Source organism: Haemaphysalis longicornis, unplaced genomic scaffold, assembly GCF_048455015.1.
Source record: "Haemaphysalis longicornis isolate Haplotype H1 unplaced genomic scaffold, Haemaphysalis longicornis Haplotype H1 scaffold_4, whole genome shotgun sequence".
NCBI classification, from domain to species: Eukaryota; Metazoa; Arthropoda; class Arachnida; order Ixodida; family Ixodidae; genus Haemaphysalis; species Haemaphysalis longicornis.
Genome location: NW_027526361.1, coordinates 182270364 through 182285376, shown reverse-complemented (window position 1 = coordinate 182285376; position 15013 = coordinate 182270364). Strand labels below are relative to the sequence as shown.

At 47.5% G+C, this 15013-nt stretch overlaps 1 protein-coding gene across 1 annotated transcript in view; it reads left to right on the top strand.

The window, feature by feature from the left end:
* Nucleotides 1-15013, top strand: part of LOC144179550 (venom allergen 5-like) — a 67260-nt gene that overhangs the window by 16453 nt on the left and 35794 nt on the right. The window contains exons 3-4 of the mRNA XM_077707941.1: nt 7141-7228; nt 7969-8141. Coding sequence (XP_077564067.1) covers nt 7141-7228; nt 7969-8141 — 261 coding nt within the window. The remainder of the gene's footprint in view (nt 1-7140; nt 7229-7968; nt 8142-15013) is intronic.

The following is a 15013-nucleotide window of genomic DNA, read 5'->3' as shown; positions in this document are numbered from 1 at the left end:
ACTGCTCTTTTATTCACCTCGAAGTCAGAATAATCGACCGGCTACTACACAGGGAAATTAACTTTCTTATTCAGTGTGGGATAAATATACCATGCTGAAAATTGGAAACAACCGAGCGTAACATAAGATTCCGAGGCTATCCCTGTTAGCTAAGGTCTACTGCACGGAATGATTACACAGTAACGAAGACATTGTAAGACAAACCTGCATTCTACCCGTAGCCATTTTAGCCTTCTACAGGTAATGCGTGCTGTTTTTTCGCGGTGCTTTTGTATGGCAGTACTGCTTTCTCGTTTTAGCTGTGTTGTCGCCGTGCTGTTTCGTTGTGTGCTGTTGTGGCGCAACCGTGTTTTTTCTCGGTGCAGTTTTCTCACGTGGTGTTCTGTCATGGTGTAGTTTATTTTACTTTCAACGATATTGCACCTCTACGTCTATTTTCGTAACCACATGCACACCTGTATAACCGGTGATATGAAGAACTTTAGTGATTGGTCTGGTTTGATTAGCACGAGTAACGCTTCTTCAATTTCTCTGTTTGTGGTGATCAATTTGTATGCCCGGCGTTGGACGTCGGACAGTCTTTGTCAACATTTTGTGGGCCACGGCGACCGTGGCCGGAGCAGGCGCGCGGCCGAGCAGGGGCGCTGCGCCTGTTGCTGTCGGCTGGTTGCGCGGCTAAAGAGAGTGAGGGGAACTTTCGCGCTTCCTTTCGTACTATGGCAGGCGCGATCAGTGCAGCGGGGTCGGTTTCTCAGAGCAGGTGAAGGTCGCTTCAGCGCAGGCACTTTGAGAAGCACTTGTCGCGCCGGACACACTACAAAGGCAAGAGAAAAAGTTCCCCTCCCTCTTTTTAGCTGCGCAACCAGCCGACAGCAACAAGCGCAGCGCCCCTGCTCGTCCTCTCGCCTACTCCGGCCACGGTCGCTGTGGCCCACAAAATTTTGACAAAGACTGTACATGGACAAACACACCGCACACTGGGGAAGGTTTAGCAACACAGCTACTGCCATAAAAAGACTGTCACGTGGTCTTGTACTGCGACATGCACAAGTTTTCCGGAAATTCAAATTTTACTTTCCGAAAGCACACCGGGGGCATGGCGGTGCGTAGTATTGGAGTAACTTAGACAACCTGGTACTTATTACGTGCGCGGAAACCTCGGCATATCGGTGCTTTTGTTTTAGCCTCCATCACAAGAGCGCCCCACTGAGGATGGTATTAATCTTAAGTTTGGTGTCGGGCTGCGTTGTCGAATGTACTTTGAAAGGGTTATGCTCGAAAATTAAAAATACAGACATGGAAAAGCGTACATATATATATAAGACATAGCTACTGTAGATCGGTCCTTTTCGTCCGCCTGCTATGGTTAATGCTTTACGCTGGGGAAGGAGCAGGTTCCCCGACCTGCCGGCGGCGTCTATGAGTGGGTCTGGGAACCTCCTCTCTGGCGGCTTCCAGACCCACCGATAGAGGGCTCAGTGGTCCCGCAGGTAAGGTTTCCTCTCCCTCCCGCTACTGGAGGAAAAGGGCGGGGGGTCTCCTGCCGCTGACGTTTAGCTGCCACCATCTTTGCGCGAACCGTAGCATTTGCGCGGTGACGGTGCTGACATTCGATCCGACACGCGAGCACCCCATCTCCGCTGTTTAGGCAGATTTCACACTGTGTGTAACTCCGTTTATTCTTTGATGTGTCTTTCTCTCCAAAAAGTACCCACGGTACAACCGTATCAACCCATGGGTTTTATACAACGGTATCAAACCCACGTTCTTAGGTGCAGCAACATGACGGCATAGCCAACGAGAGACCGCGGCTAATTTATGTGCGCATCTTCAGGTATTCTCTTCTTCCAACAGTGATTGTGTAGAATACGTTTATGGGTATGAAGCTGCATGATTGTCCCTGGTGTGTATAATATTGCCGCTATTTGTAAGAAATGCATGAAGTTGTGGGCCATACCTTCATTACATAAACCACAGGCATTTTTGCAAATACTCACACTTATGATCACTTGGGTATATGGCATTAAGACGATGGTGATGATGATGATGAATAAACTTTTTTTGAGTCGAGGTGCTGATGTTAGGGCACCCGCCCGGTGGGAGGCTTCCTTAGCCCGGGATGCTTAGGTCCTTGCAGGCCATCCGTGCCCTTTCCACCAATTATCGCTGATCTGAGAGGTCGGAGCTGGTCAGCAGCTCCACCCTGTGCTCATAAGTAGGGTTGGGGCTCCAGAAATAAAAAAAAAAACTTAGTGTTCTGGCTTACCGCAAAACGCTGTAAATTTAATTCTCTTTATTGTATTTTGCATCACTATTTTCTTTGGGTAAGCGGGATGATTCCACTGTAGAACTGGCGTGCTCAAATATCATCATTATCACCACGACCACCAGCCTAGCTACGCCCATTGCAGTGCAAAGGCCTCTCGCAATATTCACCAATTACCCCGGTCCTGTTCTAACTGCGACCAATTCATCCCCGCAAACATCTTGATCTCATATGCCCATCTAACTTTCTGCCGCACCCTGCAACGAACACCTTCTCTAGGGATCCACTCTGTTACCCTTAATGACCAACGGTTATCTTGCCTTCGCACTACATGCCCTGCCCACGTCCATTTCTTCTTCTTAATTTCTACTAATATGTTCCTAACACGCGTCTGTTCTCTGACCCACTCCGCTCTCTTCTTGTCCCTTAATGTTACACCTATCATCTTCCGCTCCATTGCCGCTGAGTCATTCTCAATTTAAGTTGAACCCTCTTAGTGAGCCTCCAAGTTTCTGCCCCGTAGGTAAGTGCCGGTAAGATGCAGCTGTCATACACTTTCTTCTTCAGGGACAATGGTAGGCTGCCATTCATTATCTGAGAATGTCTGCCGTATGCACTCCACCCCGTTCTTATCTTTTTAATTATCTCTGCCTCATGGCTGTGATCGGGGTCACAACTTGGCCTAAGTAGATATATTCGCTTTCCACTTCCACTGCCTCGCCACCTATCTCAAACCGCTGTGCTGTCCCGAGGTTATTGAGTATTGCTTTGGTTTTCTGCATATTAATTTTCAGGCCCATGGTTCTACTCTGTTTGTCCAGTGCGGAAAGCATCCTTTGCAATTCGTCCCCTATGCAAGGCAACGTCATCAGCAAATCTGAGGTTACTGAGGCGTTCTTCATTAACCCTTACTCCCACCTGGTCCCAATCCAACGTTCTGAATACTTCTTGTAAACATGCAGTGAATAACATTGGAGAGATTGTGTCTCCTTGTCTGACACCCTTCCTTATAGGTATTTTACTGCTCTCCTTATGAAGGATGGTGGTGGCTGCGGACCCATTGTAGATACCCTCTAGTATTCTTACATAATGCTCATCTGCCCCCTGGTTCCGTAATGCCTGAATGACTGCTGAGGTTTCGACCGAGTCAAATGCTTTCTCATAATCTATGAAGGCTATATATAGGGGTTGAGTATACTCAGCGCACTTCTCTATCACCTGATTGATCGTGTGAATATGGTGCATTGTTGAATAGCCTTTACGGAACCATGCGTGTTATTTAGGCTGACTTAAATGTAAGGCTGCAGAAATTCTGTTAGCGCTTACCTTGGTAAGTACCTTGTAATCCTCTGACAGTACGCTGATCGGCCTGTAATTTTTCAAGTCCTTCATGTCACCTTTCTTATGGATTAGGATGATGCTCGCGTTCTTGCAAGATTCCGGTATACTTGCGGTCATTCGGCATTGCGTATACAGGTATGCCAGTTTTTCAAGTACAATTTCTCCGCCATCCTTCAGGAGGTCTGCTGTTATCTGATCTTCTCCAGGTGCTTTGCCCCCTTTCATTTTTTTCAAAGCCTTACTTACTTCTTCGCTCGTTACTGGTGGGATGTCTATCTCCTCAGAACTGCTTTATCGTTCGGCATTATCCTGAATGTCCCGTTTACTGTACAGATCCCTACTGAACTCTTCGGCTACTGTGACTATTTTATCCCTCTTTGTGATGACATTGCCTTGTGGGTCTTTAAGTGCATACATCTGATTTTTCCCCACGCCAAGACGCCTCTTCACTACTTTCAGGCTACCTCCGTTCTTTACAGCGTATTCGATCCTCTTCATATTATACTGCCGTATGTCAGCTGTCTTACGCTTATTGGTTAACTTCGAAAGCTCCGCTAGTTTCATTCTGTCAGCTGGGGTGGAGATTGTCATGGTTTGCCGTTTCCTAATGAGATCTTTCGTCTCCTGGGAAAGTTTACCAGTATCATGTCTAGCCATCGTGCCCCCTACTTCTACTGCACACTCAGTGATAATGCGTGTAGGTTTATCGCTTGCTTCCTGTGTCGTAAACTGTGCTTACTCGGTAAGAGCTGAGTATCGGTTCTGCAGCGCGATCCTGACTTCTTCTACTTTACGTCGTACTGTTAGCTCATTAACCGGCTTCTTTCAGACTATCTTGTTGCGCTCCCTGCCCATATCTAGCCTAATTTGAGATCTTACCATACGGTGGTCACTACACCTTACTCTTCCGAGCACTTCCACATCCTTCACGATGCCAGGGTTATCGCATAATATTGTCACAAGACGACGTCGAGGATGAGAACAAGAAGTAAGGCAGGCGCGCAGCCAGCGCCGGTTCGGTCTCATGGCCGACATCTTGTAAATAGTTAGAATACATTGTTTGCCCATCTCATGGTTCCTTTGTCCTGCAACCACGTAACATGTTTGGTGGAGTGTGCGGGGCAATCACCTTCATCCTGGCCCACAGCATCTCGCCGTCTTGACTCCTGAAGCGATCTTCTGCAGGCTCTTGGAACGCGTCGGCATGCCCCAGCCCCGGTGAGCCACCACGGCATCTGTTCCCCAGCCCGAGCACCAGCCTTTGACGAGCCGAAATCAGCCGAGACGTGAGAAGCCGCGACCAGACAAGACGACGATGCCATCCCCCTGCCCCGTTCACCGGCGCGTCTTCTCAAGGGCTTTGAACATTGTTTCATGACGTCGGCGGGCATGGGTGTTCTGGGGCCGGTGTTCACCAAGCTCTTCATCCTCATCGTGGTTGCAACGACGTATTCACTGTATAATATAATTTCATCGTTCGTACTCACTACACCCGCTTATCTACTAAGGCCTCGACCGGGACGGTCTCCCTCGACGGCGGGGTATTGTTACAAGACGACGACGAGGATGAGAACAAGAAGAAGTAGGGCAGGCGCGCAGCCAGCACCGGTTCGGTCTCATGGCCGAGATCTTGTAAATAGTGAGAATATATAGTTCGCCGATCTCATGGTTCACGTCTTTGTCCTGCAACCACGTAACAATATGAAGTCTATTTCATTTTTACGCTCCCCATTCGGGCTCCTCCCCGTCCACTTCCGGCTCTCCCGTTTGCAGAAGAAGGTATTCATTATGCGTAGGTTATTCCGTTCTGCGAACTCGGCTAGGGGGACCCTGCTATTTCTACAGCCCAGACCATAGTTCCTAACTGCCTTGTCTCCAGCCGGATTCTTGCCTACTTTGGCATTGAACTCCCTCATAACAATGGTATACTGTGTTTTTACTTTAGCCATTGCCGATTCTACATCTTCATAGAAGCGTTCCACTTCCTGGTCGTCGTGGCTGGATGTGGGCGCGTAACCCTGTACCACCTTGTGTTTGTACCTCTTATTGAGCCTTATTACAAGACCTACTGCCATATCGTTAATGTTATAGTATTCTCCTATGTTCCCAGCTATGCTTTTATTGACTGGAAATCCCACTCCCAGTTCTCTTCTGTCCACTAGACCACGGTAACATTAGACGTGGCCATTTTTCAGCACCGTAAAGGCTTATCCCATTTAATGCCCTTTCATTTCTGGAACAAAACCTCTAGACTCGCTTCACTAGATAAGGTTCGCGCGTTAAACGTTGCCAGGTCCAGATTCCATTGGTGACCTATCCGGGTCCAGGTATTCTTAGCACCCTTTGCTGCGTCACAGGTCTGACCGCCGCCCGTGTCAGTTGCTTCGCAGCCACTGGAGACTGAGGGCCGTGGGTTAGTTGGCGTATTCATGGGAGGTTGTGGCCGTTACTACACCAGGGTGGCCAATCCTGCTCTTGTGAGGGATTGCGTTACCAACAATGGTCGCCGGGTTCAGGCCGCACCCCAAGTCCCATTCTGCAATTCCATCAATACGCGGATTTTTTTTATTCCGGTGAGAATTGCCTGGCACCGGGATTCGAACCACGGTCCTTCTGCACGCGAGGCGAATGCCCTGCCTCTACGCCACCGCTGCTCAAATATACATGTAGCCATTTTGTATGGTCCCGCTGCAATTCAGCGCGTGTAAACTTTCTTCATCTGGCCTGTGCTGTGCATGCGCTGCTAGCAGTCCCTGCCGGGTGCAAGCATATATTATACTCCAGAGCATATTTCTCAGTCGTATCCGGCAGTCGTAAGACTGTAGTAAATCAATCAATCAATCAATCAATCACTCAATCAAACAATCAATCAATCAATCAATCAATCAAAAATTCTTTATTCGAGAAACAAACTGGAAAAGCTTACATGGCTAAAAGCTGCGTTACGCAGCTTGACGGGGCACGATAGGCCTTTACAAGGGATGTAGGCGACGATAGACAGTGATATATCTTCGAACACAGGAGTTAATACTGGCACTGTAGTTGAACCAGCCACATTGTAACAATACAAAACATTTTGAAAGTACTAACAATTTTACACGACTAATATACACACGACCCATTTGTACTAACAGGATAGCAGAGGTCTCAACGAATGGAGTCCTGGAAGTTCACAAAGCATTCGAGCAGACTCCTAAGTGTGAAATTATTAACGCACCTGTATGTATTTAAAATCAGTGGAAGATTATACTGAAGCATTTGCAATTTATAATTCGTTCGAAAGCGAGGTATTATCCAGAAATATGTGTTTCGTGTGTGTACGGGATGAGTGTGTTGTTTTAAGGATGCCACAGTTACAAAATCCCGCATTATGCCAGATGAGAAATAGTACAAATTCGAGGCGCAGGTACCGTAAAAATACATATTATAATAGACTGCGCCTCGGAGACTCGGACAGTAGCCGGAAAGTCTGATACTCGCAAGTTACGAGTACAGTTGAGGCATTGATCTTTTCTTTGTTTATATTTTTCCAGGAATGGGACGATGAGCTTGCAGTAGTGGCTCAAGCTCACGCAAACCTCTGCAGCAGCATCTTTGCGGACATGGTATCCATGAACATCGGTAGGTGAAAGCAAGTGTTAATGACTGTGGTTTCGCATTATTTAAAGCTTCGAATCTTGTATCACCAAATGACTTTGGGACGGCAATATATAGTTTACGGGCTGCTGAACGAGTGCTTATTTGGTATAGAAGAGCGTCTGTTTATACACATACGTTTGCCGCTTATTAGTTTCTGCGTACCACCAGCTTTGAAATATCGTGGTCTCAATTTGAGTGCTGTGTTTTACTCTTCCTTGCTCGTTATTAGTTCAGGCAATAACGACAAATGTTTGCGGAAGATATCTGTCGCTCGGGGCGCATAATACCGCACAGGGCTCGTCCTTTTAAGACAGTTCAAGCACCACTGCTTTGATGTTTTATTACGTTTTTTTTTTTTGTTGCCGATATGAAATAACTTTTTTCCTAGCTACCTGTGACTGAAAATTGAAAACAAAATTTTGCGCCCTGGCCAATGAATCGCTATTGCCCTATCACCACCTTCTAACGCTAATTTGTACTTGCTTCCGCGATTGTTCTGTGTTAAATAATCCAATTTAAAATACTTACCCACTACAAGCAGTTCCGTTCCAACAAAAGTGTTGTGCACGAAGAAATACCTGTGGGGGAAGCTCAAGAATGGAATGTGTGTTTAGCTGCCATAACATTTTCTGCGTGATAATTTTTTTTTCTGTGCGGCTGCTGTGGTGAAAAGCGAAATCGAACTTTTTTTTATTGCACTTTTTGGCCCTTCTGACTTTCAGAGAAATTTCCATTTGTCGGCGCCCGGACCTACCAGACACGTACGGATTCAGAGAACATCAACCGTTACTGGGACAGATACACCCGAGACATGTACGAGGAGACTAAAAATATATCAAGGGCCTCACCTGATGCCCAAGTCACAACAACAGCTGACGTCGGCGGTTTCTACCACGTAAGCCATTCCTGTCAATGCAGCGCAATGAAGAAAAAACTTCGTTGCAACTGCTTATGTGAATGTTGAAACTCTAGCCGCAGGTTTTAATGCGAACACGCCACATTACATTAGTTGAGGTCATCATTAAAGGCCAATAATTAATATATAAACACCAAAATTAGCGTTCCAGTTTGCCTTGGCATTCTGAACGTAACTAAACAAAAAGTCGATTATATATGCCTATGCGAGAAACGACGGCTGCTGAACCCGGTACTCGCACGGAGGAGGCTGAATAAATGTCACCTCTCTCTCTCTCTCTCTCTCTCTCTCTCTCTCTCTCTCTCTCTCTCTCGCCTCCTCGCGTACCACGCGGCTGCACGTCAGCCTTCGCGCGTAGGCTGTCGGGCCAAATGGCCGAGGCGAGGGTGTCGGTTGCGTCGAAGGGATGGTAGAGTGTTTGTACAATGGTGGAATGGTTTGTACAAGCGGTGCCGTTACGAAATCGATGGAGATTTGGGGGTGTAGAGAGGGGGACACGTCTCTCTCTCCTTCCTTGCCGGTGCCGTCAGACCACAGTGTAAGAATGAATGGGTGACCGAGAAAATCACGAATTCGCGAAACCACAATTTCGACCTTTTCTTTGGTTAGGAGGGCAATTTCTGAAAGAAAGTGCTACGAGTTGTGCCGCGCCTCCGCCAGATGGCGCCACGGGTCCCGCGACCAAGAGAAGACGCAGTGAAACATCCCCCTCGCGAGGGGCACGATCAAATGCAGAGCATTTCTGGGGGCGCACGACATTAAGTAGTTTGCGTTAAGTTAATCTTGTTGCACTTGTGGCAACTGCTGACGAGAGAGCGCTCGTCAGCAGTAATTTGAATGAGTCAACGATATAAGGCGCGATCGTAGCGTCCCATTCTTTGTCGGCTTTGTGGCGCAGTGGGTAGAGCACCATGTACATTGCGCTCCGCCCACAGGGTCGAGGGATTGAAACCGGGCGCCGGATATTATTTTTTTTATAGTAGGGAGGGGTGCGGTGCGGACTACGGACGTCAACGCGGGTGACTTCGTGAGTTACTGAAATGCTCTGCATTTAAAACAGGACAGAAATTTGAGTTGAGAGACAGATGCATGAAAAGAGGATTTATTTAGGAGCAATGTGCTCTTGTTGCAAACTTCTCACGCCTTTAAAGGGGCCCTGAGAGTCGTTTTGAGCACACTAAATAAACTAGTGTTACGTTGGGTGACCAACGTCATTTGTGCCAAGTATAACATTTTTACGTGCAGCGGAAAGAGTACACTTTCATCGCAAAGTTTGTTGCCTCGTTCTTCCCCCCCCCCCCTTTCCTGCGTGTTTTTGGGCTCCGCCATCTTTCCACATGCACGTCATCCATTTTCCCACGTGCGTCACGAAGCATGAATCCTGAAATTGGGCGGCTTTTTCTCTCTCTACCGGTGAAGAGAAGCGTCGTTTGCGCACGGTCGACGGGTCGCCGTGGCGCCCTTGGTTAATTAGCGCTTCCTGCAGCCCCTCCGTTTAGATCTTTTTTATTCTATTAAAGACGATAGTCTTTCTTGGGCTACTTAAACCCAGAAATTTTGGTCTGTCTGCCTGTCTGTCTGTCTGTCTGTCCGTTTGTCTGTCTGTGACTCGATTCAGCCACCCGGCCAAAGTAATACAATGCTTGCGCAATAGTCTTATATAGTCGCAGCTAAATCTACCCGCCTAAGTCCGGTGGCGATCTTCATACTTGTCAATATTGTTGAAGAAGAACGGGACATTACGCAAATATAAGACAGGAAATTAGTGCACAAGAGATATTTGCAGTATTCCTTTATTAAACGAATTCATGGATGCTTGATTTTTTTAATAGAAAATGATTTTCTACATCTACTGGAGAAAACCGCCGCCTGCTGTTGCCCTTGCAACCTACTGGCGGCATATAAGAAATCACGCGGTAACAGCAACGAAAGGTTTGACTAGCTAGGTTCCACGTTCTGCTTGGAACGCACGTGGAGCACGGCAACGCGGTTCTATAAAAGTTGAAGTCGGCCGCCTGGATTCACGCGCGTCTCCGCCGTACTGCAGCGCTGGCAACAGCCTGTAGCAGTGGAACGCGGTAAATTCTAATCGCCTTGAGCAAACCTTTAGCGTGTTTACCTTGGGATGAGCGTGGCGAAACAGAACAGCATGAGAGGCGAGTGGGAAAGCAAAGGGGGGCATTTCCTTGGCAAATGTCTATCGTCTTTTGACGACATTTGCAACGAAAGGAGCGGATACGCGGCCAATTTTTACCTCGCTTCCCGTTAAGCCCCTTTGGCTTGGCCGACACGACTATGACACGACGGCGACTCTGACTTCCCAGTTGTTGGCATACCGCCTTGTCACACGACGCTGACGGCGACACGAACGCGTCGGCCGATCGAAAGTCCGTGGTGATGTGACTGGCTCGCTGACCGAAGAAGCCGAGAATGCAGAATGAATGGCTGTCGGGAATTGATCGAGAGGCGAAAACTGCACCCCGACAGCATTCATACCGTAATGAATGCGCTTAGCATGAATAAGCATAGTAAGGTTCATGAAGTCCATGCAGCTCAATTCACACATTCTGTATTTCCGCTTAGGACGCCCCGTCCGTTCACTTCGGCGACAATTCGTTCCTCGGAGTAGCAAACTGCTTATTCGTGCGCGCCTAGCAAAGCTTGTAGACAATACAGGCGCACTTACGCAACGCTTGTAGACAATACAGGCTCACTAAAGAACGCTTGTAGACAATATAGGCTCACTTAGGAGCACAAAAAGAGTTACGGAATGTGTATTAGGTAATGAGGAATCAATAGAGATTAAAGTTTTTACCGTAAAGCATGAAACAAAAGCACGGCGGCCACTATTCCCGCCGGGTGAAATCGCTGTCGCAGCTGAAACAGTGCGGTTGCTGCAGAGTTCAGTCATAGTGGTCCTTTATAGAACGTTACTGAGCAACTGTTATTCAATAAATGTTCAGTTAACCAGCCAGGAATTCTTTAAATCAGGCAGAAAATATTCATGCGACACAAAGGGTGGGTCTCGTTGTAGTATACAGGTTATTTCTGCTCAATCTCTTATTTCAGGACGCGGTGGACCAAAGCCTTGCGCCCGCTCCTTCAAAGTCTCGGGTTCAACGCCCCGCAGATTGTTGCTTTTTCTCTTTTTTTCTGCCTTCTAAGTAGCATGGTTTGCGAATCGTATTCGCGAACGCAAAACAAAGCGTTTTGGTAGAACTGTAGAACTACCAAAGCAAACGTCAACGCATCGTTTAAGCCATAGGCAAGATTTCTTCAGTTTTCCACTCGTGCTTTGTATATGTATACACGCAATTGTACTTCCACAGGACAAAATACTGACGTTATTATTGGTATTATCATTTTGCCCGTACTGCTAGCCTAAGAAAGGCATTGGCAGGGAAAGGGTACAGTAGTGAAAGGGCAACAACACACATGATCATTCACATAGCATGAAGGTTTGGCCTCGGGTCAAGCACTCGTGACGATAAGACCCGTGCAGTGACATACGCAATGCAACATCTTCAAGAGAACAAAATTTAGAAGCAAAAAAGCAAGGGTACTTTATTACGTAGTAACAAAGTATTGACTAGACAACCGAGACAGAAAAGAGGCAAGGGACATACAATCAACAATATCTTGGGGTAACATACTCCATTTTCTGATGGCTTGCAGAAACTAGGAAGACCTGAAGGTGTCACTGTGAAATCTGTATTAGAGTAATTGATTTCATGTTGTTCTATAATTCCTAGAATCAGAACTTGTTAGAAGCGGTGTTTGTCTATTTTTAGGGGATTGCTCTGGAGAAGAAACAGAAATTAAAGCAATTCTTTCTACCTCTACCACCCAATTGTTCTTTCGTGGTGTGTGGGACAAGAAAATCCCAAAGCTGCTGCGGTGGGAAGGGCGGTTTTCACTCACGGAGCACATTGTAGAAGGCGCGGCTAATTTTACCCAGAGTTCGCCGCGCGCTCACGCCGGCGGACGCATGGGCGCGACCCGGCTTCGTCGCCTGATTTAGCGACGGTGGTTTTGGGCCTGTTTTGGTGCACCTTCGCGTCCATTGCGCGCTTCCTTCGCATGGCTTGAATAACTTGATCGAGAGCACCTCTTGGGTAACCCGGACACGACGGAATTAAGTGCTAGTACGGCAAAGATACGTTAAAGATTGGTTTGCAGGGCACGAAAACAAAATGCAGAGACCACACACAGACACCTGGCCGCTAAACAAACACTACCTTTCGAGCACTGCTTGCCACGAATGGGACTCCGTTTTCTAAATTAGCGAATACCGGTTCGGTTGTGTTTTAAGAGGAAGATTATGGAGTAACAGGCGAATGGAGTAACTAGTTTTGATAAATAGCGATTATAAGAGTTCTCTCAGCTTTCTCGAAATTTTCAAACTAACTAGTTTAGATCAGTATAACTGGGAATCACTAAGCTCACATGCCGAATTGCTTCGGTGCCCGCGCTTGTGTCGCGCGGTGATGTAGCCCCGTGTTAGCACATCGGGACGGCTAGGTTTCGCTGCCTCACACTTCGAGTGACACTCCTGGCCGTTTTTTTTCTGCCGACGCACGTCCGGGCTACAGCACCCGCCGCTCTAGCCCGGGTTGCCGACGCTCCTGTGTTCGGGACACCGCCCCCGGAAATTCTAGGTAACGGCAGGCAGAATCTCTGGTTTCCCTCTCTGTAGAGCTACGTGTGTGAATTCAAGTGACGTCGCATGGACAATTGTTGTAGTTGCCGTGTACAGCTTTTTTTTCCAAATACATTCACCGCGTGAATTGGAGCCAAGTTTTTTTTTCCACGTAGGTACCTTGCGCGATCGCTGATTGTTGGCTGCCCGGCTAATCGTAACAATTCAGTTTGTGTATTGTCACGACGGTATTTGTTATAGATCAATCTTGCTGCTGTCCTTTGTACACCCTCTAACTTTGCTATTGCGCACTTAGTGTATAGGAACCAGCATACGATGCCATATTCGATTATAGATCGAACGAGTGACGTGTATGCAAGTAGTTTGGTTGTGGTCAAAGTGTATCAGAGGGACCGTTTGAGGGAAAGAAGCGCTGAGAGAGATTTAGTTGGAATGTATGATTCTGTTATGATGTACGATGTACGAGTTGTGGTACATTTTGAAAAATTGCTATGTCTTTATGAAGAGTAAACATAGTTTCCTCCAATCCAATTAAACAAGGTACAAGGTAGGCTTGTGGGGGGGGGGCATAGGACCACGGCCGGCGGCCGAGCCCTCCACATATCGCAAGTGACAGCACTGAGCACGCGAAAAAATCAGCGAACAGCCTCTATAGAGAGAAAGGCGGATCCAGGCCATCAGGGGAAAAAGCGAGGGTGGAATAATTGTTTTGTGCAATGGTGTGCACAGCCGAACAAAGAGGTAGGCGCGCACAGCCTCCAAACTTACGCTGCTACTCCGAGACCGCTCGTAATGTCTGTTACGGTGTGCTTGTCCAGTAGTTGGTAAAAGCAAGGTAGCGAAGGAATTTCCCGGAAAGTAAAGGGGGAGAGGGGGAAGAGAATGCCCGACGCACTCTAAAACATCGCTGTGGCGTACCGTGCAAATTTTCGGCTGCTCTTTGTTACGGTTAAAAACGTTTAAAACCGATCGAAACAATGGAATGGAATGCTACAACTGCTAGCGTACGTGCGTGTATGGCGCCATGACATCATGACCAAGCTCGATTGGGGCACGAACGGGCCGCGAATTAGGCTATCTATAAACGCACGTCTGTTCGGAACGCATGTACGTGCTCACACTAACAAATTTTGAGGCCTTCTTTAGTAATTCGCTCACATATTTTAGACTCCCATATGTACTAAGACATGCTGTCGCCACGAACGCGTGGTGACTGGGTCGTCGTTTTTCGCGTGATCGTTCGGCGGAGTGTGGTGTGGAAGCCTAAAACTCCGGCCCCATTCCTTCCGTCAGCGTTTCCAGCCACGAGCGGAGTGCAGGGTTCATAAGCAAAATGACAAAGTAACGGCCCAGACGGCCCCGTCCCAGCGTGATTCTGCGGCGCTGAATATTGCAATTAAAAGACGAAACGCACACCCAGATTTTCTCGCAGTCATCACCGAGAAGCGAGGCATCATGAGCAGCCACGCTCGCGCTGCGCGAGGAGGTGGAAGAAACGAAGGAGAATCCCGCCGCGTGCGGAAATGCGATGTTTTGATTTGCAATAATTCCACTAATTCTCATCGCTTCAACACAATTATTGTAAGAGGTGATTACTAGGACATTGATTTACCTGAAAATGCGAACACCCGTGTATCGGCAAAACCTTTTTCAGGGCCCATTTAAATAAATAACGACAGCGTAGCATTACATAAGCTTTTTACTCATTGTGAAAGCGTGGAATGACGTTGAAGGTCGGAAACCCAGCTTCATGGTTGAAATATTGCCGACGAAATGTTTCACGGCACAGAGAAAACAAAGGTAAAGCGATTCAGTAAAAACGAAATTGAGAAATGCGGGCGTAGATGGCCACAGAGCACAGGTAGTCTGAAATCAGCGCGCATTCTTAACGTTGCCAGGCCTCGAAGGCACTAGCCGAATGCTAGCTGACCTTCAACTTGGAAATGTGTTGAGACATTGACATGGGTAATCTGAGCATGCGAATCAGGGAAGTAGTGGATATGAGAGGAGGAGAGCGTATCTACGGCTTTATTGCCGGTGCGAATGCGGCTATTTACAAAAGCGGCGATAGGCTTAACTTTGCGCTTTGCGTACTTGTGTTTGCACCTGGAGGTACATCCAGGTACGGAAGCCAGCATCTGTAGCTTCGCGTACAGTGAGTTTGATGACACTTGACACGCCGCATTGTTCA